Here is a 23,055-nt window from a genome sequence, read left to right on the forward strand (position 1 = left end):
ATCTGTGGACATGTTGCTACGGGGTTTGTATGCGCAAAATACCGGAGTAACTGGTATTGCTAACAATGGCTAACGTGGCTGGAGCAAACCCCATTAAGTTTTCCGACTTGTACTGGAACGCGGTCAACTCGGGTTGATGTCAATCCCAGCTCCAACTCCGACGGTAAATGAAATTTCAAACTTCACACCTCCAGTTTGTAACTCAGGCTTTCTGTCAACCTTGAGTCCAAGCTGAGTTTAACCCTGATGACATTTAAAAAAAAAAAATTTAAAAAATCCTTTGCAATCTCCCTCCAGAGCCCGGAATAAATTATACAACTGACTTCACAGGCTGAATCACACTCTCTGTGATGAGCAAACTGGACTTCATGTATAAAATCAGTGGAGTTTCCCTTTAAGTACTGTTTGGGAAGCACCAAGAAAATCACCCTTTCTGCTTTCTTTCTCTCTTTCTCCTTAACATCACTTCTTGTATAACTTCACTCCTGTTAAACACACACCCCTCCATGCCCTTCAGCCCTGTGACGCCCTTCGCTCTGCCCCGGTGATATTTGTGAGCAGAGTAGAGCTAAAGTTAGACCTGACAGTAGCCTACCACTCCTCATCACAACATACTCAGCAGACCACAGTGGGTTACAATGGACGGTGTCACCTTACCACAGATGCTGCTGTATCTCACCAGTGTGGCCGGCCAAACAAGGTGAGTGTGTGCCCCAGATCCTTGCCTGTAACTGACAATAATCTGGTAATTTGTTTACCATGTTTACTAATGATTGTACAGTATAATCTGTCACTGTGCTCCTTTCTGTCTCAGCATGTGTTGCACATTTGTTCCCTGCTGTGGCATGAGAGAGAAACAGCTGCCTCTAGTGTGCCACCCACATTTAGTTCCTCCCAACTTTCATGAAGGTTAATGTATAAGCTGAAGTTGCTGTTATGTCATGAAGAGCACATGTAATATTTAAACAAATATGACTTGTCTTTACAATTCATTTCAATTTCTTAAAGGTGTAGCACGTTGTGAGACCGCACTGTTGATTTCTGCTCCACTGACTGACTTGCCCCAATCTGTTGTTTGTAGATGTAGACTTAAAGACTCTTTCACTCTCTACACTTGTATTCCTCTCTCTCATGATGGGCAGCTATAGCTCAGCCCTCATTCCTGGTAAGCCTTGCAACTATTATTGTTACAACTATCTGTTGCAACATATTTTGAAACGCTGCCGTGCTTGAATGCTGCATGTTACAAAAGGCTGAATGTTAATGCAGGCTTTGTAATCACAAAGATGTAGGTTTATTACTGTGAAAATGGCCCACATTATGTATAGTGATGGGATTAAATTAGTTCTGCAGGGTATGTTTTAACATTTACTCTCCGTTTCCCTCAAAGACACTGAAGACTTTAATTCAGTTGTGTCGATGGCAGAGAAGTTGAATGAGCAGGTAGCTCATGCTGCAGATGAGAGGTTACAGTCAGACCTTCAGACTCTGGGAAGTATACACTTTTAATAATACCCTTACAAACAAGAAGTATATTTCAAATTTATTTTATGAAGTAAACTTAAGTATAGTTCAAGTATAATTTCAAGTATACTTTATGCAATAAGTATTCTAATATCAATGTTCTAATAGTATACTTGTAAGTGTACTACTTCAATACTTCTGAGGACTAAATTGGCTCACTTTTTAGTTTATAAAAGTATACTTTTAAGTATACTTTAAATGTAAGCGTTAACTTTGAGTACACAACTAGTTTACATCCAAGTTGTATTTTATACTGCAACTATAATATGAACTATACAAGTGAACTTATAGGTATACTGTTAGTTTACTAATTATATACTTGTAGCCAACTTTTTAGTTTATAAAAGTACACTTTAAAGTATACTCTCAGTAAACTACTAGTTAAATAGTTTGCACTGCAAGTATACTTGTAAGTTTTCTTTAAGTGAACTTATAGTACTTAGTCAAATATACTTTTCTGTATACTTTTCAGTATAAGCCAAGTATACTTGGACTTTTCTGTATATTTGCCAAGTGCACTTAGACTTTTCTGTATACTTGTTGGTATACGCTATGTATACTTGAGTATAATTTTGTTAAGTATATCTCTAATAAGTACATAAAAAGTAAACTGAAAGCTTACTCTTTTATTTTAAGTTTAAAAGAAGTATACCAATAGCACACTTGAATAAACTTATTTTTTTGTAAGGGGAGTTACCTAGAATTGTTACATTATCCAGTTAAACACTACTATTATGACTTGGCTAACTGTTTGAAAGAGTATGCTCTGGTGTGCTCGTGTCCCATTTGTCCTTGGGATAAATTTAACTTCTCTGAGCTGCCTCGTACAGCAGCGAAAGATATCTCCTTTAACTCCTTACTCAAAACAAGGTACTTGCTCTGTAATGTACTGTATATTGCATTGGGTGAAGTACCCTTTAAATGTCTTTTACTTATCAGATGTCTCAAACTAGACTTAACTTACAGGTAACACTCATGATGGAGAAGGAAACTAAAGGAAACCAGAGTGAAGAGCCGGATTCTTCAACACTTCCAGAAAACTCTCAGGAAACGAGCCAAAATGAGTCTGCCCCGTCTGTAAGTGTAAGAGGAAAAAGTTAAGGCTTTGTTGTGTTGTCAGCCAGTAATGTTGGGTTATTATCCACAGGCAGCAGCACCCAAAAGTGAGCCCACACAGTCCTTCACCTCCCTGTTACCAAAGGCTCTGTCTGCTGTACTACATCTGACGCCGCCCCCAGGCCTGACCTCCGACCCCCAGCCGAGCAGAGATCCACCGAACCTGGAACAACTGCAGACGGAGCTGAGAGACCTGAGGGACCAGTTTCATCTGATGAAGAGTCAGCACAAGTATGTTTTTTTTTTTTTTAATGTAATCTGTTTTCGTTGTTTTTTTTACCTGCCCAGCCTCAGCCTGGTGGGTGTGTGACATTTGCATCACTGCCTTTGTTATAGTTTTTTTTTGTTGCTTTTTATTGCTCCACTAATCTGACAACATCTTGTGTTCCAGCAAAGAAATTAAACTGCTGATGAATGAGCTCGATGAGGAGAAAAGGATTCGCTTGACCTTACAGGTGCGGTATCAGGGGCGATTCTAGGATCAGACCTTTAGGGGGGCTCAGCCCCTAATGAGAAGGTGATGTGTATAGTCAAGGGCGTAGGTTTTGTTTCAACAATGGGGGGGTAAGGGGCGGGGGGACACATATTACGTGGGGGGTCTAGGGATCCACCCTCAGGACATTTTGAGCAACAAACATTAATTCAAACTTAATTTCCTGCATTCTGGTGAATTTTTATGCACCAATTTCTGCATTAAGTTATGGTAGAAATGCCTTTATTTATGTAAAGGAAAACATAAAATTCAGGCACCAGGTGACAATTCAATTTATTGGATCCACAAGAGTCTCAGATTTACAGTGATAGTTTATGCGATTCCAAGACTGTTTAGGGACCCCAGCATGCAGAAATATTCAAATACACAATTTTTAGAGTAGGTGAAAATAACACATTTATACTTAATACAAAAACTGCATGTTTTTTTTCCCACAACTGCATGTGATAAGAATAAAGTAGGCATGTCTGTAAAGGGGAGACTCGTGGTTACCCATAGAACCCATTTTCATTCACATATCTTGAGGTCAGAGGTCAAGGGACCCTTTTGAAAATGTCCATGCTAGTTTTTCCTCTACAAAATTTAGCCTAACTTTAGAGCATTATGTAGCCTCCTTCCCAGCAAGCTAACATGACATGGTTGATACCAATATCTTCACTTTAAGACTGACCCGCTACAGCCTTTTAAAGACAGTAATGTCCTGGGGTCTCAGAGGGATTGATCATTATTTTTTAAGGGTGCTGAGATGAAATTTAGGTGTGCTTGAACACCCCTATAAAGAGTCTAAAATCACCACTGTGCGGCATGAAGAAACAACGGAATTCATACGATGTGACTGCAAGAAAAATAATATTATTTTGTTATTTTGTTCTTTTTAATTATAATAAATATATGTGTGTGTATATATATATATACAGTATATATATATATATATATATACTATATATATATACAGTATATACACACTGATCAGCCATAACATTAGGACAGCATGAGCAGCATGAGCACCCTGACCGGTCTGCGGCTACGCAACAAACTGCTCCTCACTGTGTGTTCTGACACCTGTCTATCGGAACCAGCATTAACTTTTTCAGCAATTGGAGCTCCAGTAGCTCTTCTATTGGATCGGACAACACAGGCCAGCCTTCACTCCCCACGTGCATCAATGAGCCTTGGGTCTGACCCTGTCACAGGTTCACCAGTTTTCCTTCCTTGGACCACTTTTGGTAGGTCCTGACCACTGCAGACCAGGAACATCCCACAAGAGCTGCAGTTTTGGAGATGCTCTGACCCAGTCGTCTAGCCATCACAATTTGGCCCTTGTCAAAGTCGCTCACATCCTTACGCTTGGCCATTTTTTCTGCTTCCAACACGAGGTTCAAAGTTCAAAATGTTCACTTGCTGTCTAATATATCCCACCCACTGCCAGGTGCCATTGTAACGAGATAACCAATGTTATTCACTTCACCTGTCAGTGGTCTTAATGTTATGGCTGATCAGTGTACATACATATATATATATATATATATATATATATATATATATATATGTTTAAAATAAACATTGCAGAATGACTTTAAGGTGACAATATTAGATTTTTTTCTTGCAACTGCACTTATGGTTTGATGTTTTGTTTTGTTTTAGATGGAGATTCAACGTATGAAGAAGCACATGTCTAAATGAGTGGAGTGGAGAACTTCACCATCATCAAAGACACATTTGAAAGGTCCTGTTGTACACTTCTCTGATAAATGATATTTTTCTAATTTTAAAAAAACATCCTTGCTCCTTTTTGATGAATAAGTATCATATTTTTTAGAAAAAACATTGATCTTGGGTGGTAATTTTCTTAACTTTTTTGTTGGACTGGCGAATGGGCCAGCCAAAAGAACTGAATGTTTTTACTGAGTCATTACTGAAAGTGCAGAGATGAGGCACAGTGGGAGAAGACGTGAGGTGAGAGGAGTATCTATTGACCGTTCTCTCTGGAAATGAGCAGTGCACCAGACCTTGTTTTACTTTCAATTTGTTTTATATATTTCTGTAAATGGACTCCTAATGAACATGGACTAATTTGTCTTGAGGTTTCCATGAAGAGAAAATGTATTTCCTGTTTCCCAAGACTGTTGGCCTGAATATGTAGTGGAGATCATAACTGTTGAACTGGTTTTCAATCATATTTCCTTTATCCATCCATGTAGAAAACATTTGACAGTTATCAGGCAGAGTGGAGGACATGAAATGAGAGCCAGCAGTTAATCAGCTCATCATTAGTTTAAAATAATGTGATGTGGAGGCACAAACATGAAGCTTCTGTCATATTTTAGGTGCATATAGTTTTCAAAAAATGTAAGTTTGCCTTTTGATCGTACCAAAAATTGACTGACCAAGCTGTCAGTGAATTCATTGGTTGTTGATGTGTAAGACTGTGAATTCATTAAAGATGTTGCCCATTATTGATGACTTTTATTAAAAATTAAGGATGCATCCATCTACACAAACAAATATATAGTTACTAGTAATGTCATATGTTAAAAAAAAATCCATGTTTGATTGAGGGAATATCTTGTAAAGGCTTGTTAACTTCCCCTGTGTTTGGTCACGCTGAATCCTGTACAATGTAAGATTGTAAGTGAGTCCAGCACTTTTTATGGAGAGAAAGTCAGGGGTCAATGATTTTGTTTAATGACAATAATTGTTAATACTTGTTACTTTTTAGTCTAAATGAGAAACATTTGATTCTACAAAATAATAATTTTGGTCTGGAATATGTTTGACTGATCATCATCAGTTCATTTGTCTCTCTCAGTCTTACTAAATTGCGACCCAAGCAAATAGTGACATTACTGGTGTGATTTACAGAAAAATAATGTCCACTCGTCTTTTAAAACCTGCCTCGATTTTGTTGTTGCTGTCACAAAGTCCATTACTGAGATAACTTCATCATAAGTCATTTTGAGATGAATTTTCAACTACACGAAGGAAAAGTCCAATTCACAACTGAAGGCAAATAAATTCCCATTTTGAGCCAATTGTTTCTTTAAAAAAACATATATTTTCTCTTAAAAACACATTTACATCATATAGTATATCATTTTCAGATCACAGATGACCACATCGCAGCCAGCTTAGTACTTATGTTGTTATTGCAGTCCTCATTGTTTCCTTGTACAATCCTGGAGGGACTGAAGAGTCGGCTGCATCGCTTCCAGTACGATGTTATGATATGTTTGAAATTTTTGACACAATGTCCAATTTTAGTCTCAGAAGTTGGATTCTTCACAGGGAATTGGCCTGAAGGTGACCTCTTTGTTCTCCTCCAGGAGGATGTCGTATCGACAGAAAGGCCTGTGAAGGACAAAGACAATATTACTGGAGTGAAAACAGATCAAATTATATATAATATATACAGTATATATAATATAGAAATAGATCAAATTTCTAAAGATAACACACATTTTTAAAAAACAGTACATGTTGCTTACCTCTCCTTGCGTTCCAGATGTGTGAGGCGGATTCGGAGAACCCGGAGCTTATATTTGGGCTTGAATACATTCCCAGTGGAGAATTTGAGAGACACCTTTCTCACTGACTTAAGGTCTTCGTCAAACTGGGCTAACAACCTGGTCTCTGTGTACTTCTTGAACATTGCTGCTTTACTGATATGAAAAAAAAAAACATTACTGAGAGAAAGCAGTAAGAGAAGGACAAAGAGAAGTCATGGTACAGAACGTATGATAAATAAAGTCAAGACTTACTGGTCGATGGTCGCCACTGCTTCTTTACCGTTACCGTGGAGTTTAATGGTGATGTATCCCCAGCGTACATCCGCGTTCCATATCATCACCTCCACCCTGTAGTTTGTCCCTGAGAGATTAAAATTCTTATTAAAAATAATAATATGTCCACCATTTTGAATTTAAATGACACTTCTTTTTAGGACTTTTTTGGCTGAAATCATCCTCATGAATCAAATACTGTCAGATGAAATTGGTATTAATTTGGGATTTCTGTCTTATTTTATACTCCTCATTCACGTGTAACTAAAGATGGTTGCAGTTTTTAATGCCATTAAAGTGGGACAAATCTAAACACTCTCCACAGTTAACCCAAATGATAGCAAGGTGGTAATAGTGTGAAGGAGAGATGGATGACTTTGAAAATTAAAGGATAGATTCACAATTTTTCAAGTCTGTCGTAAAACAACAGTCAGATTCCCATATGGACATTAGAACAGTCGGTTGGTATTATCCTTCATCCTCCTCCATGAAGAGATCCATCTCTAATGATCTTCCAAAGTTCATCTGAAGCTAATTTAAGGCTTTAGCAAGACAGAGAAAGACAAATCAATCTTCCAAAGTTACAGTGTCTATGATACTATCCCATTCAATGCACCTCAGCATGTAAATGCTGTCTGGGGAAACAAAAAGAGTGAATTTCGCACTAAGAAGACTGGAGCTTTGGAAGATACCCGCTTCATTTGATTAACTCAAACTGCTGAAGCCTCATATTAACTTCAGATAAACTTTGATGTTAGGAAGGGATCTCACACAGAGAGCATATTTATCTTAGATTGCCTTGTGATGCATTTTATTTTCTGTTCTCTATAAATCTGGGTCTGTTTTTAGAGAAGTCTTAAACATTTGCAACTTTAACCATTTCAGGGGCTAGATGCTCACTTTCATTTTTTTCATTTTTTTATCATTTCACAAAAGTATTATATGCATTTTAATTTTAATTTATTAAACATTCCTAATACATGTGGATATACCACATTAAAATTAAGTTATTAAGTTGTGTGTTTGAAATTCTAAAACACACTTTTTGCAAATAACTTATCTACATTAGACACATCATTCAAAACTAAAAGCCTGTGTGTTGTTTGCCAAACACTGCCACTGAAATACCACACTCAATCAATCATCTGCACCCAGAATGCACCTGTGAAAACACCTTTAACCAATTAGTATGCTCCTTTGAGTGCACAACAAAGGTCAATTTTGAAATGAGTTAGAGGACTGCATTTGTGATATACTGTCTTTTGTTTTCAATGCAATACAGTAAGTACCTTCATGTCATCTTCAGTTAAATTAATTGTGACTGATACTGTTATGAGTATTGAGATGTTTGTTTCCTCATTGCATTTGTGTTCATAGTCTATATTTACAGCTTGCTACTCATGAAAATGCCAAAGACTCAAAAGGGTTATTTATTTGGTGTTTGTGTGTACATTTGTGATGCAAAAATACAATTTTTAAAAGAGTTTTAGTTTTGAATGAAATGTTTACTATGTAAGATATTTTGTGTACATGTTTTTGTTTTTTGTGTGTTTTGAGTTTTGACAACGAGGGCACTAGTTTCAGAAATTGTGTTTAAGCAATTGCAAAAAACTATAAGATTATGATTGTTATTTTTAGTGTTGTGTTACTTACTGCAGAACGGAGAGGCTGTATTTGTGGTGAAGTAAGTTTTAGTTTGGCCGAGCCTCAGCAGGACATCTCTCCACTTTGTGACACCATAACCTGGATTTGAGTGAAACAGCTGCGTCAGCTCACATCCATTTTGAAACACCATCCTTTTTACTTAAAAATATTTAGTCCATACGAATCTATGATACTTCAAGATTTACTAACCAAAGTCAGGACATCCAGCAGCACCAAAGCGATCACAGTTCAAGCAGTTCCCATCCAGAAAGTCCTTGTAAGAGGAGCAGGGGAAGGCCCTACTGGCACACATCCCATCCAAAGAGTCGAGGTACAGCAACACTGATCTCTGGTGGTCACATTTAAAATAGGATCCGCCTGCACAAGTCAGAAATGTTACCATATAGCATTGTTCTTAAAATACAAATCATCATGTCTGATTATTCATCCACCATTAAAGACCTCACCAGATAAGATGGTCTTTGGGCAGCCGGGCTGGTCTGTTCCACCATTAGCATAGAAGTCAATGTGACCCAGAGGTTCCCTGAAGCCCAGAGCTGTGAATGACATGACAATAATAATAACTTATAAAACATATTCAAAACAATTACCAATGACTGAGTGAATATATAATACAGTATTTCAGTTTAACTGACCATCTATGTCTGTGTGCAGGACATCTACAAACCGGGCGTCTGTGGGGTCCAGCCGGTCCTCTGGAGGAGTGCCGGTGAACTGAGGCCCAGCTGCATCCAGAGCTGCAAACATCACATCAGCAGGTCTCAGTAAAGTTTATTCTCACACCCAACATTAGCTGATGGGAGCTAGAAACAGCATGCTTGGGCAGATTTTCACCTTATTAAAATGATTTTGGTATCACTTAGTTTAAGACTTTCTATGGCTTCTCCTTTTCTAAATGATCACAGCTGCTTTGGACCGTGTGTTGATTACTGTCGAACAAACGTTTAACCCATCTGACCCAACCTGTATTCTCTTTTCCAAACATCTTTTATTGTTTTTCTCACACAGAAGTATTTAGGTGCCATCATGTCTGGTTTATGTTTTACTGTATATGACTGACATCCAGACGTCTAGACCTGCTTTTCTTTTCTTTACTTGTTGGTATTTTTATACCTGATAATCCTTTGCAGCAGTGATGACCTGAATATCTGTGGTCTCACTGACACTGAGGATAATCTCTCCAAGGGGATTTCAGGTGGAATCATTAAAAACTCAACCTTCATATTCTCTGCAACATCTGATAGACTCTGTCAGCAAGGACTTTGACACTCTGTTACTTGTTATGTTAGCAATCTAGGAATTAAAGTTCATTTAGCATCTCAGCCAAGTGGCCATAACTGTAATGTTTATTACCTGACCCAGAAGATAAGTGCCTTAAGTGCACAAATAAATTGTGGTGGCAATATGTGCAGTATTTCTTCTACTGATGTAGGTGTCAACATATGACTCTGAGAATATGCAACATACAATTCTCTACAGATGTCCATACTGCATGTTTGCTACTTCCTGTAAACTTTAAATGGACAAAAACGTGAAGATATTGTCACTGAAGGAAACAGAGATTTTAGCATTAAACCTGCAGTAGGTAGTATATTTTTGGCATCATTGGGAAAAAATTCCATAATAACCTTTCAGCATATTGTAATTTAAGTGTTCTGAGAGAAAACTATAATTCTGCACCTCCTCATGGCTCTGTTTTCATTCTTTAAAGGGACTGTTTGTAAGAATCAGAAATTGCTTGTTAACAGCAACACCTGTGGCCTTTAAGTCAGCGTCCTGTTGCTCGGGCTTGCGCTTCTGCTCGCTCTAAATAGACATGAACGAGCATCGTCAGCTAAAGCCACAATAACACTATATTTCACATGCTTGGCAGTAATGTTAGCTGACCAGACGAAGGTCTCTCCATGAATCAATGCTGATTCTTGTGTTGGCTTTTCCTGCCTCAGCCTCCCGACCGTTACCGGAGGGAACAGGGGAGACACCGGAGTTTTGGTCGGAGACGATAACGTTTCTCGCTGCGGAGCCCCATCACTTCACAGGACACGGGAAACCTCTGTCGGTCTGGAGGAGCTGCAGCATTTATTTCTGCACAAGCATTCACTGTACATTCACTAGATATTCTCAGGGCTAAACTAACTCTTCTGCAGTGTGTAGTTGAGCGTGGAGCGAAAGAGCGAGAACGAGCGCGGTGTGTGAGTGAAGGCAGGCAGGCAGAGTACAGCAGAGACTCCGGCCCTGGAGACCAAAGCTACGGTCTCCCCAACGTCCTCCGACCGTGGACAACACTGTTTTGCAAGACGGGCTTCACTAGATAAAACTTTGTGGTTTTGGTGCTTCCGTGTAGTTTGTGTTGGAGTCTTGTCTGAACAGCATAGCCACACACGAGTGCGCATGGGACACCGACCCGGATTGATTTATACGTGGAAGAAGTTACAAACAGTCCCTTCGAACTGGAGCCTTGCCGTACCTGAGCAGCTGTCAATCACTCTCAAACTCTGATGAATAGTTCAAACTACGCAGCGTTGATGAAATATGAATCAATATTCTGTTACTGTAATGCCTATTTCTCTTCTCAAATGTTTTCAGAAACATCTTGTAGTGTACTGTTTAGCTGTAAAATTAGATAGTTTGCTCTGACTGGTGGGCGGTGCTTGGTATTTCCTCAACTGGTCTCAACATGGCTGCCGGGTCACAAACTTTCCCATTTTACAGCTAACATTACAGACATTACAGTAACAGAATATTGATTAATATTTGATCAGCGCTGCCTAGTTTGACCGTTTGATCGGAGTTTGCGAGTGATTGACAGCTGCTCACAGACAGTAGGCTCCAGATCAGGTCTGAATGGTTGTTTTCCTCCGGTCTGGGAAATCTTGCAGATGCCGTTAGGAGCACCGGAGGAAACAGAGGCACATAATGTTTTTCAGATTACCTGTCTCCTGCACTACTGTCAGGATATAGTGACATAAAAAAAATTAAAAAATAAATAACTTTTTTAATCATGCAGTATTTGCTCCAATTCTACTCACTGCTGCTTTAATGTTTTAAACTTCAAGTTTGAATGATTATTATTGTGCTGTTTGACAATGAACTATGGCACTTTCCACACCCAGAGCACACAACAACACTCTCCTACTGTATATCTGAGGGGTTTGAATTTTAGGCCTGAGAGAGAAATCTGAATTTGAATGTGCACGTTCTTACCTGTAATTCTTCCAATTGACCCATTCAGGTTAGCACCTACGAATCCTGATATATGAGCCCCAAGACTGACTCCGATCATGTGGATGGAGCTCAGAGAGTGACCGTATTCCTGAAAAGATCATTAGTCTGGTTACACACAACACAGTCTATGATATGTGGACACAGCAGAGATGGTCACAGAGAATGTCAGATACCTGCATCATCTCAAGGAAAGTAGTGAGGTTGTCGGCCGCCTTGCGTGTGTTCTCCACTGCCTTGAAATAGTTCACATTAGCAGCTCCGTGATTCCAGTCCACCACTATGACATTAACGTCCTCCCTGGCCAGCAGCTTCTTCGTGATAGAAAGCACCCACACCGGTGGAGACCCCGTAGGCCGGTAACCATGAATGACGAAGGTGGTCGGTCTGGATGAGTTGAACTGGGGAAGGGCGGACGGGTCGGTGTGGGACACAAGCGTGCCGCAGGTGACATTATCCCTAGTGTACAGGAGCAACCTAACTCTGAGGCTGGTTCCAATGATGGCGTGAGCGAGATCTAGATCTGTAAACTCTTCACATCTCTCAGCTGGGAGTGATGGCGAGAAAAAGAGAAGGAGTAGGGGAGAATGAGAAAAAATAAATGAGACATTGATCAGCCATTTTGATCTTAATAAGCATTTCTCAAGAAACCTTTATATATTTAGTGACTTATCATCCAAAGTTGCTGCCATCATCAGTGACATAGTCCCATAAATGACTCACAGCTTCGCCCACCAGATAAACACGTCATGAACGAGTTGGACTGGGGAAGCAAACAATTTAGCAACCACGTATGAGATTTATAAGTGGAACTGACATACTTGTAATACACTTTGTCAGGGTGTCACCTAAAATATATGCAAAAGGAAGACAATTCACATCAACTAGATGACTGACACATAGCCTATAGAGCCTTATTGGTGCAGTGATCGTTGATGAGGTGGGTGTACTACTAGGTAGATGGGTAGTAGTTTACTGAGGAAGAAGTGGGTATACTGTCCTATATATTCCAATGGCTTTTTGGCTGATAAGTGGGTATACTGTAAACTGCCAGAAAAAGAGGTGGGTATACACAGCATACCTGTGTATACCCGCCACTACACCACTAAGCCTTCGAATAGCAGAGGATGTGGTTATGACAAACCGTTACAACCAACCACGTCTGGAGATGTTGTGAAGATGTGGCTGTGCGCAAATTATGACAATAAAACAGTTTCGAACAACCGAAAAAATAGGGAAAAGTGAGACAGACTATGATGTGTGTTGCGTCGTTCAGTAGCATTAAAAAATCTGATAATTTACCTACCAAACTACATGTTTAATTGAGCAAAACAACCAATAATAATTAAGACATTCAGAAATCAACACTCGTCTCTGTTTCTGCTAAGAGTCTGCTGAGCAAATTAAGTGTGTTTACAACAGGAAAATGTGAACTATCTAGATAGATTTTTTTCTTGCCATCTACCTGACATTGTGCCAACATTTGATCACTGACATAATTTGTATTTCCTAATTCAAAACAGCACTCAAATGAACAAGTACTAAGTTCTACTGAGATGGAAGATTCTTTTTGTGTTTGAGAAATGAACATCAGCTGTTCTCAGTAACTGTTACACAACAGATGTGGCTTTCCATATACGTAAATCCCCGTTGCCTGGCTGCATGTATATCAGCTGAGAGCTCTGTATAGGTCCATACAATGCCATTGGTTTTTGTAAACCACAGTGAATTTGCACAAATGTGTTGGTTTTCCAAAGAAATTTCAGTTCCTCTAATGTTGCTTGAAAGCCCCTTTTCCCACGAGTTGAGCTGCTTTACACTTACTGAGAGAAGCGCCTGTGTGTGTGTGTACATACATTTACATGTCAGAGTGTTTTGCGTTGAGCTTTACCTTTGCATATTTGAACAGTTATCGGCAGGAGCAGTGTCAGGTATCGCCACAGGGACATGCTTTACACCAGCATGTGCAAACAATCTGTAGACAGTTATCAGAGTCAGACCATGACATAAAAACACACCAGTCAGACATCATTTGGCCCTTTAACAGCAAATCCCATGTTCAAAAACACAACAGGCACAGCAACACAAGGAGAACACTGTCCATACATTTCAGGTGTTTCTCTGACACTTTGTATTTTACCCCCCAGGCTGAAGTTTTATATTTTCAGCCATTTTTTTTGCTCTGTATGCAAATCCCACAGGACTGAAGCAAAGAAAAGAGGTCAGTTGCTTATCTTCTTACCTTCTAGTGGCATGAATGAGTGGGGAAAAATAACATGCAGGCTGAAAATAAGTTTTTCTAGCCCCACCCACTATGATTAATCTCAACCAATGACATTGTGATTGCAAGCAAAACAGAAATCTGGTCTGTCTTCGACCTGTGCTACAGTAGATAGACGCCTCATGTTTACTGAGTGTACTGAGTGTCTTCCTCAGATTTAACTTAACAAAGCTGACAAGAATGAGAACACGTGAGTCTTATCAGAGTCTTACCTTTGCCGTGTAGGATGATATTTCCTGGTCCGGTGTGTCAAAGGTCCAGAACATTACAGGCCATGCTCTGTTTGTTCCTCTACATATTTGGGCAGTTGTTCACTTCAGGAAGGAAGAGGAGGAACAGCAGAGCAATACTCCCGCCCTGCATGCTCTCACGACGATAACCACACCCCTTGTTGCCACAGGTCATTGTGTTCACAGGTGAAACATTCCTGTGAAGTCACTCTTGGTTCCTGTGAACTCAAACCGGTTTATGAGACCGTTTCTCGCATCTCCATTGAACTTGATTTGAATCTGTAAAAACAAGTCAGTCTCGGTTTAATGTGCCCTTTGTCATTCATGTGAAAGAAGAAATCACAGTGAAAGTGAAACATGTTGTGGGTATTTCCAAGAATTTGTCACTTTTGCAGAAATGAATACTTCACCCCAAAATTAAAATTTGGTCAGTGAAATTTCCACTGACATTTGGAAGAAGTTGCACAACAATTTCTACTCCATAATTTCTACTCAACATTTACACACATTACACTGAGCATTTCAAAGCTTTGGGAGATGTTGTAGTGGCATTTCCATCCCTGTTTCCCTTACCAAAATGAAGTTTATTCAAGTGTACTATTAGTATACTTCTTTTGAACTTGAAATAAGAGTGTAGTTTCAGTTTACTTTTTATGTACTTATCAGAGATATACGTAGCAAAGTATACTTAAGTATGTACTGACAAGTATACAGAAAAGTCTATGTATACTTGGCTTATACTGACAAGTATACAGAAAAGTCTATGTATACTTGGCTTATACTGACAAGTATACAGAAAAGTCTATGTATACTTGGCTTATACTGACAAGTATACAGAAAGGTCGAAGTATACTTGGCTTATACTGACAAGTATACAGAAAAGTCTATGTATACTTGGCTTATACTAACAAGTATACAAAAAAGTCTATGTATACTTGGCTTATACTGACAAGTATACAGAAAGGTCGAAGTATACTTGGCTTATACTGACAAGTATACAGAAAGGTCTAAGTATACTTGGCTTATACTGACAAGTATACAGAAAAGTCTAAGCATATTTGGCTTATAGGCCTACATGTACTTAATCTTTTGATCGAGATATACTTGAGAAAAATATAATTAAGTATTCTTGCCTCATAGGCCTACAGAAAGGTATACTTCTCTTGTATTCTGAAAAGTATAAAGAAAAGTGTAAGTATACTTGGCTTATACTGACAAGTCTACAGAAAAGTGTAAGTATACTTGGCTTATACTGACAGTTATACAGAAAAGTCTAATTGTGCCTTCAAATGGGGTCGTGTTTACGAGTTGGGACCATATGAACGCCCCCTTATGTCATATTCACGACCTCGGAAGTGGAAAGTTTCTGAAATTTCCGAGTTCACGACTTGTGACGTGTTTTTTCCTGTTGACAGAAATGGCGGAAGTTATGGAAGTTATTTTTTCGGTGCATAATAAGTTAATATATTGTAATTTTAGCTGTATATTGTTCTTCTTCGTAAATTTATAATATGTCTGAGGAAAATGTTGATATTCCCAACGGCCTCATCTTTTTCCCCTGTCATTATACCTTTGTATTTACTGCATTATGTTAACCACTTCCTAGCTTGCTAAATTGTTAGCCTCTGTAGCTTCTAGACGCCGACAGTAACGTTAATATTGCCGTTGCTTAGCAGCGGCATTCTCACGACTTAACCACTTGAATGCCAAGCATATCATCATGTCCCATGTTGTAAACATGACACAACAAATAGACTTATACTGTCTGAGTATATGTGCAAACAAATTAACAGGAAAAAGTGGGGGTTAATGGTGTCACATGGTCCTTGGTTTCAGTTGCTATGGATGTTGACGAAATTTTTATTTTAGGGTGAATCCTTCCTTTACTTTTCTCTCTTTGACTACCAACTGTCTCCAACTTGAGAGGTGTTTAATAATAATTACATAAAAGGTATCTTTTATGCTATTTGGCCTTATGCAGAGGACAACAGTCTTTGTACTGGAGCTTTATTTTTCACATAAAAATCATCAGCCGGTTCACTCATTTTGTTACTGTAATATTATTCAAAATTAGAGTGGTTAAAGTTTCACCATTTTGTTATGTTGGCCATAAATATATAATTGGGGGGAGGCATTGCAGTTTAGTTTTTTATATCTAGGGGAGGGTCTAAGAGAAATGCTGAAATGCTGCCTAGGAAGGAGGTTGTGTTTTCACCGTCGTTGGTTTGTTGGTTTGTTGGTTGGTTGGTTGGTTTGTTTGTTGGTTTGTTTGTTGGTTTGTTTGTTGGTTTGTCCGTTTGGACGATAACTCCAAAAGTCTGTGATGGATTTTAATTATTTAATTATTATTATTCATTTTTTGGAGGGATGGGGTGTAGCACAATGAACAATCCATTAGATTCTGGTGGCGATCCGGCTTCGGGAATTTGTTTAATAACTCCGCTCAGCCTGTGCATTAACACCACAGGCCACCACAGGGGAGCAGCGACGTACATGGAACCTTCCTTGGCAGAGGTCTGCGCTCTCCGAGTGCACTTCTAGTTTATATATAAAATGAAAGATTCAACCTCCCTCTCCCCCCAAATAATTCTCTAACATGTTCAGAATTACAGCGGGTGTGATGTTTGTTCAGCATGTTATCATGGTAACATTTGCTAATTAGCACTAAAATCAAAGTACAGCTGAGGCTGATGGGTAAGTCATTTGCAGGTATTTGCTCATAAACCATAAATTATTGGACTTTGATGATGGTGGTAGACAAAACGTCTCCAAAGTTATTATAATTCATCCTGAGGGGGACATGAATGTAATGAAACCACAAATGTCAGGTGATGCCAAAGGAAAAGTCAGTAAGCTTCATCTGGTGGGGATCATGAATGTTTATAAAATGTCAGATATTTCAGTCTGAACTCCAGTGGTGAACCAACTGACCAAAAAGATGTACCCAAACTGTATTCACAACAGAAATGACATAATATCCATCTGTGTGTATTCATGGGCAACTTGTGACAGCTTGGTGAAATGTTGGAACACATTGTCCCTCTGTGTTTGGTTCCAAAGGCTGCCAGCGTAAAAGCTCTGGGCACATACGCACCTCTGTAGTCGGTCTTTTCTATTTTCCCTCTGCACGAAATGTTATACTATGAGTAGCTTCTATTCTCAACGTGTCACAGCCTGGAAGGAAATGTTTCAAAACAGGAGCAACCTTCACATTCCCTTCTAGCTGGACTGTTTCATATAGTTTATGGAGTTATAGTGTAACATTGCATATACACCATCCTTTTGCTAGAAGCTTCCATGTTACCACATGAAGAAAGAGAAAGTCCTCACAAGCTCACTATTGATAATAAGTGCAATCCACATTTCTGAATCCCTGTACCAGAGTGGATGAACTTTGCTCACTTCATTTTCCCGTCATCAGGGTCAGGCAGGCCGATGGGATGTACACTTAACAACTGACACACAGGCTTAGAAATCCCCTGAGCTGAGAGGAGCGGCAGGTGGGTGCAGTGGCGTTGCTAGAAGACATTAAGGAAGCAGGACATCCGGGATGGCTGGAAGGAGACGAGGCCGAGGCAGCAACGCTCAGCAACAACAGGCCCCACAGAACCAGAGAGGAGGCCCTCGCAGGGTGAGTCCTGTTCTGTCAATATGAAATGTGGCCACTATGTTTATTCTTACATGTCAAATAATAATCATATAAGAACTTAAAGGAGATTTTGGTTGTCTTAAATGTTTTTTTTTGGACATTACTTAGTGAAGACACAGGAAATAATTACATAGGTACAAGTGCATACATGTATCAGTCCGACTTGTATCGTGTTTTATGTGAACATTACAGAAGTAAACTATCCCTCTGTCGTTATTGGACCTGTGCCTGGGAGTGGAGAGTTAACTGATTAGCTGGGTGGGACGATGTAGCCATGACTCATGTTTATCTCCTCAATAGTACAGCAATACAGGATTGTTATCAAGTGATATTACGTAAGCTCTTGCATGGTATAAAAAATGGTAGATTAAGTCATTATTTAACCTAAAGTAATATATTATTGTGAGTCACATAGTATAGAATTTAAGTTGCACATTAATATCTAACAAAGCCTATGTATCTCCGTTGTGGAACCCTGCATGTATGCTGACTTCATAATTGAAGGTGTAAAGTGGGAAATCATGGCTAACTATAAGAGAAAATATCTATAAGGGCTCAAATTATTAGCATTAGCAAGCTCTGATCATCTCAAAATTAAATTTATGCAGCTAAACCAAACAATCTTATAGTTTAACACAGGAAACACCAGGCATTTGAGCAGAATCAGAGTTCAAAGTATACCTTACAACACAGCAGATAAAGCTGCGTATACTGTACACGCAACACAAAGTCCATGATGACGTATTGGAGACCCTCGTTACTTCAGAGTGCTGAGATTATTCACATCTGGCTTGAAGATACAATCAAGCTTATCTCCTTCACTGTTTTGTTTTGGAATGCTCGACTCCCAGTAACACCCTTTTCCTCCCACACGCCAAATACATGCAGGTTACAGGTAAACTGGAAACTCTACAAAAGCCCTGAGGTGTAAATGCAAGTTTGAATATGCATGTGTGTGTATAATGGCAGCTTGTTTAGTTTGTACTTTTCCTGTCACTTATGAGACCTTGAACAGGAGAAGTGGTTAAGAAGAGGAAAAATACAACATTTTTTATCAAACTTAACATATTTTTTCCCTCTCTGCTCTCTCTCTGTATTCAGGCTTTGCGAGAGCCAGCTACTTTTGCCAAGTCTACAGGTTGTGAATCACAGATCCCACATGAAAAGTTGACCATTTTCCAAGCGAAGAGAGGCACGCCAGGTCTGTCTCACTTCTCTACAGTTTTTGCTTCCATCGCAAATTAATGTCATGCAACTGAGGGTGTCCTCTTGCTACTGGCAGCGAGGAATAAGGGAAGACTAGTGGGAGTAACTGCAGATGCTTTAGTATGTTGGTATCAGCTGGTATCAGCTATAAAATGTGATTTAAGTAAGATTTGTAATGTTGTATTGGTATTTAAAGACATGTTTTCATGTTTCTTATCTTGTAGCTCATCGTCCAGTGCGAGTCTACGCTGATGGGATCTTTGATCTTTTCCATTCGGGGCATGCTCGAGCTCTGATGCAGGCCAAAAATGTGTTCCCCAACACACACCTGATAGTAGGAGGTAAAGGATGGATCTTAATCATTGTGTAAATTAAATGGGCCTTTATTTGCTGAAAATGAATCCTAAGGCTCTTTGGGCTAAATCTTCCAGATTAACCCTTACTTACGGTTTATATTAAGTCTAAGTCTCTGCCTGTGTGTCCCTAGTCTGCAGCGATGAACTCACCCACAAGTTTAAGGGCTACACGGTGATGACAGAGGATGAGCGCTACGACGCCCTGAGGCACTGCCGTTACGTTGACGAGGTGGTGCGGGACGCTCCCTGGACCCTTTCCACAGAGTTCCTCAAGAAGCATAAGGTCAAAGGTCACGCAGTCACTGGACACACAGCTTCTCACAATAAAGTGACGACAACAAAGATATCTGGTGTTCAATCAGTCTGAATGCTGTAATGTTGCACTCACAGATTGACTTTGTGGCCCATGATGATATTCCTTACACCTCTGCTGGGTCAGAGGATGTTTATAAACACATCAAGGAAGCAGGTGAAGATATGAATATTCATATAATAGATTTTAGTCCTGTCATTTCTCCTTACACTTGAATTAATTGCAGTCATTTATGTTTTAATGTTTAAAGGGATGTTCGTGGCCACTGAGAGGACAGAAGGCATCTCCACATCTGATCTGATCACTCGTATCGTCCGAGACTACGACATTTATGCTCGACGCAACCTGCAAAGAGGCTACACAGCCCGGGAACTGAATGTTGGATTCATTAATGTTAGTGAAATTATATTTGGATTGGATTAAAAAACAGAATATTGACGTGTTTGAAACAAATAATACAGAAAAAAAACTCACAAATGTACGAATGGCCACTTGCTTTGTCTTTTGCTGACAGGAGAAGAAATACCGCCTCCAGGAACAGGTGGACAAGATGAAAGAGACGGTCCGTACGGTGGAGGAAAAGTCCAAACACTTTGTCTACAGAGTGGAAGAGAAGAGCCAGGACCTCATCCACAAGTGGGAGGAGAAGTCACGAGAATTCATCAGCAACTTCTTGGAGCTTTTTGGACCTGATGGAGCCTGGGCACGTTCACTTTTACATTAATTCACATCAACATTACATTTATACTATTTTGGTAGATAAATATATAGATAGTGATATAATTGTCTTAAAGGTCCAGCGTGTAGCATTTAGGGGGATATATTGGCAGACATGGAATAGAATATTAATAACTGTTTTCTTTAGTGTATAATCACCTGAAAAATAAGAACCGTTGTGTTTTCATTACCTTAGAATGAGCTGTTTATATACGGAGCGGGTCCTCTTCACCTTAACCATCTTGTGAGAGTTTCACAATTTGCGTGTTACCTTCTAGACACGACCTCTTCACGGAGCCTGCCGCCATGTTTCTACAGTGGCCTAGAACGGACAAACAAACACTGGCTTTAGATAGGGCCATTCACGTTTTCACGACAGCCACCGTTGTTCTCCTACATGCTTGGTACACGGGGAGAAGTTTCAGTTGATTGCAATCTGCAACCTCACAGCTAGATGCCGTCAAATCAAACACACTGCACCTTTAAGTCTTATCACCACCTTGTGATTACCAGGCAACCAGTGGTGACTCCAGCAAGTCATTGCCCATGGCCAACAAATAGTCCTCTACATAACTCCTGTAAAATCAAAATTATAATTTTATATAGGCAACATAGGCAATTACCTGGGGCACTATTGTGTGGGGCAACATGGGAAAGTGGTAAAAAAATAGCTAAGAACTTCCCTCACAAACCTTTTATCACTGTCATAAGTCAAATCTGAACCTTGGATCTTGCTTCATCATCATGACGTTTTCTTCAGTAATAAAAATGTGATAGTTGTCCCTACACCCATAGTGTCAGTGCAATCAGGAACAGCTAATAGCTAAAGAATTTGCATGTAGGGCACTAAACATAGCAGCAACACTGGCTAATACAGTGGAAATTAAGAATACAAATGAACCTATAATTCATGACTAAACACAATAAAATGTTGGGTCCCTTCAGTGGGCAATGATAAAAGGCACTTTGGGTAATGTGGGGAATAACTGAAGTATAAATAAATGTGAGTACAATAAATTACAAAACACAACATTAGAAAACTATCGTAAAACTGTCATCTGTCTCTGTCCTTGTTTAGCATGCGATTCAGGAGCGAAGCGGCCGTATGATCCAGGCCCTGTCACCTTACTCCTCACCCCGTGGTTCCCCCAGCAGCAGTCCCACCAGAAGACGCTCCGTTTCTCCGGACTCCTCCCCGACCTCTGCCTTGGCCTCCCCCTCCTCTCTCTCCCCTCCTTCCTCCCCATCCTCGCCAAAGAGGGCCTCACGCTCCTCTGTCAATGCTGCCTCCACATACAGAGAACATGAACAATGAGCTCATCATGATGTACTCATCTTTGTTGGTCTTCTTACTGGCTATTGGTCATTAATCTGGTACATAATATGTCTAAGGAGGCTATTAATTGAAATGAACAAATAAAGGAAGTACTTTATTACTGGTTTATTGTGCAATATATAATAATGTACATAATACATAATTCTTTCATTTGTTACGCTTCTATATGTCTAGTAGCTAAATACTCAAAGTGACTTTGGGTAATTGAGTAATGAGTTATATTCATTTCAGACTCATTTCAGAGTGATAATCAACCCAAATGTCTGTCATTTAAGGTCCTACATGGAAACACACTTCCTGTAAGGTTCATGAATAATTCTAAGATCATGTTATAGGTCTAAAGGAGACAGGCCTGTTGAACAATACTTTACAAATAATATATCCCCAACATTCCTCAGAACAAACAGCTAGATAAAGTCTGAATGATGATCCTTTTAAACGGTCAAAATGCTGCCTTAATGGTTCTTTAAAGTGGATATAAATGGATTTTTTTTTTATCAAATGACAATGTGAAAACACTGTGATGGGGTCACTTGTAGTGATGAACCAATAACAGAGAATTATCACCTGAATCCACAGCTCCCCTCAGCTTTACGGAGCTTTATAGCAAGTTTTAGCTCATTATTTAGCTGTCTAAAATAATTAAAATTACTCCGTAACTGCAAGAATTGTTTGCTATCTAGTTCACCATTTCAATATAAAGGTTAATGATATGTCAATGTTGTGTTCACAGACCAGTTATTGCAGGTTTAAGCTGCTATAATCAATATTGTGTTAAATATTAAAAATGGATCAAATGACTGCAATGTGAAAGGTGTCACTTGTAGTCATTTTTACCTCTTTGTTTTGTTTTTATGAGTTGTTGTTGTGGATTTCCTCTGCCCCCAAGTGGCCAAAATAATACATTAGTGCAACTTTAGACTGAACTCTTTAAAACTGACATTTGGTACTTTAAATCACTGAATTAAATTTTAAAAGTAGTTTACATTTTCTATTTACTATGGATTGAGTGGTTTAAACTCGTCATGTTGGATGTAAGTTCTTGATTCTAACATTAAAAGCCTGTAAAATAGGCTATTTTAGTTTAAAGGCTATAGCCTGTAATAGTTTACACAGCCAAACAAAGATAGTGAGATGCAAGATATTTCACTTGTGTGTGACAATTGAT

At 39.2% G+C, this 23,055-nt stretch overlaps 3 protein-coding genes across 4 annotated transcripts; 2 read left to right on the forward strand and 1 right to left on the reverse strand.

Annotated features, from left to right (window-relative positions):
• Nucleotides 1-520: 520 nt before the first annotated feature.
• Nucleotides 521-5,589, forward strand: si:dkey-71d15.2 (SH3 domain-containing kinase-binding protein 1). Its single transcript, XM_037748567.1, has 7 exons — nt 521-700; nt 1,143-1,165; nt 1,391-1,491; nt 2,491-2,601; nt 2,672-2,871; nt 3,032-3,095; nt 4,778-5,589. Exons 1-7 carry the CDS (start codon nt 639-641, stop codon nt 4,814-4,816), a joined length of 600 nt encoding a protein of 199 aa, XP_037604495.1. The 5' UTR covers nt 521-638; the 3' UTR covers nt 4,817-5,589.
• Nucleotides 5,590-5,770: 181 nt separating this feature from the next.
• On the reverse strand, nt 5,771-14,448 carry lipia (lipase, member Ia). Its single transcript, XM_037748562.1, has 11 exons — nt 14,293-14,448; nt 13,691-13,774; nt 11,976-12,346; nt 11,782-11,890; nt 9,213-9,314; nt 9,024-9,113; nt 8,767-8,934; nt 8,566-8,655; nt 6,892-7,000; nt 6,619-6,792; nt 5,771-6,481 (listed from the first exon to the last, which is right to left on the reverse strand). The coding sequence occupies exons 2-11, from the start codon at nt 13,746-13,748 to the stop codon at nt 6,397-6,399; spliced, it is 1,356 nt and encodes a 451-aa protein (XP_037604490.1). The 5' UTR covers nt 13,749-13,774; nt 14,293-14,448; the 3' UTR covers nt 5,771-6,396.
• Nucleotides 8,053-21,984, forward strand: LOC119475665 (choline-phosphate cytidylyltransferase B-like). 2 transcript variants are annotated; one of them, XM_037748563.1, is made up of 10 exons: nt 8,053-8,193; nt 9,232-9,335; nt 17,732-17,941; nt 19,061-19,160; nt 19,390-19,506; nt 19,653-19,804; nt 19,912-19,990; nt 20,085-20,227; nt 20,349-20,537; nt 21,630-21,984. In XM_037748563.1, exons 3-10 carry the CDS (start codon nt 17,861-17,863, stop codon nt 21,864-21,866), a joined length of 1,098 nt encoding a protein of 365 aa, XP_037604491.1. In that variant the 5' UTR covers nt 8,053-8,193; nt 9,232-9,335; nt 17,732-17,860; the 3' UTR covers nt 21,867-21,984. The 2 variants fall into 2 exon arrangements, with proteins under 2 accessions (XP_037604491.1, XP_037604492.1); XM_037748564.1 differs by having other exon boundaries at nt 17,742-17,941.
• Nucleotides 21,985-23,055: the final 1,071 nt, after the last annotated feature.

The sequence above is a fragment of the Sebastes umbrosus genome, chromosome 17, assembly GCF_015220745.1.
Source record: "Sebastes umbrosus isolate fSebUmb1 chromosome 17, fSebUmb1.pri, whole genome shotgun sequence".
Classification (NCBI taxonomy): Eukaryota; Metazoa; Chordata; class Actinopteri; order Perciformes; family Sebastidae; genus Sebastes; species Sebastes umbrosus.

What these genes read in the sequence shown, in the direction of transcription:
- LOC119475665 (XM_037748563.1), top strand. Translation starts at nt 17,861, where the DNA reads ATGGCTGGAAGGAGACGAGGCCGAGGCAGCAACGCTCAGCAACAACAG. An exon ending in AGAGAGGAGGCCCTCGCAGG is followed by an intron (nt 17,942 to 19,060) that starts GTGAGTCCTGTT and finishes CTCTGTATTCAG; the next exon opens with GCTTTGCGAGAGCCAGCTAC. An exon ending in AGCGAAGAGAGGCACGCCAG is followed by an intron (nt 19,161 to 19,389) that starts GTCTGTCTCACT and finishes CTTATCTTGTAG; the next exon opens with CTCATCGTCCAGTGCGAGTC.
- lipia (XM_037748562.1), bottom strand. Translation starts at nt 13,748, where the DNA reads ATGTCCCTGTGGCGATACCTGACACTGCTCCTGCCGATAACTGTTCAA. An exon ending in CTTTCCTTGAGATGATGCAG is followed by an intron (nt 11,891 to 11,975) that starts GTATCTGACATT and finishes TGATCTTTTCAG; the next exon opens with GAATACGGTCACTCTCTGAG. An exon ending in CCCAAAGACCATCTTATCTG is followed by an intron (nt 8,935 to 9,023) that starts GTGAGGTCTTTA and finishes TGACTTGTGCAG; the next exon opens with GCGGATCCTATTTTAAATGT.
- si:dkey-71d15.2 (XM_037748567.1), top strand. Translation starts at nt 639, where the DNA reads ATGGACGGTGTCACCTTACCACAGATGCTGCTGTATCTCACCAGTGTG. An exon ending in AAAATGAGTCTGCCCCGTCT is followed by an intron (nt 2,602 to 2,671) that starts GTAAGTGTAAGA and finishes TATTATCCACAG; the next exon opens with GCAGCAGCACCCAAAAGTGA. An exon ending in CTGATGAAGAGTCAGCACAA is followed by an intron (nt 2,872 to 3,031) that starts GTATGTTTTTTT and finishes CTTGTGTTCCAG; the next exon opens with CAAAGAAATTAAACTGCTGA.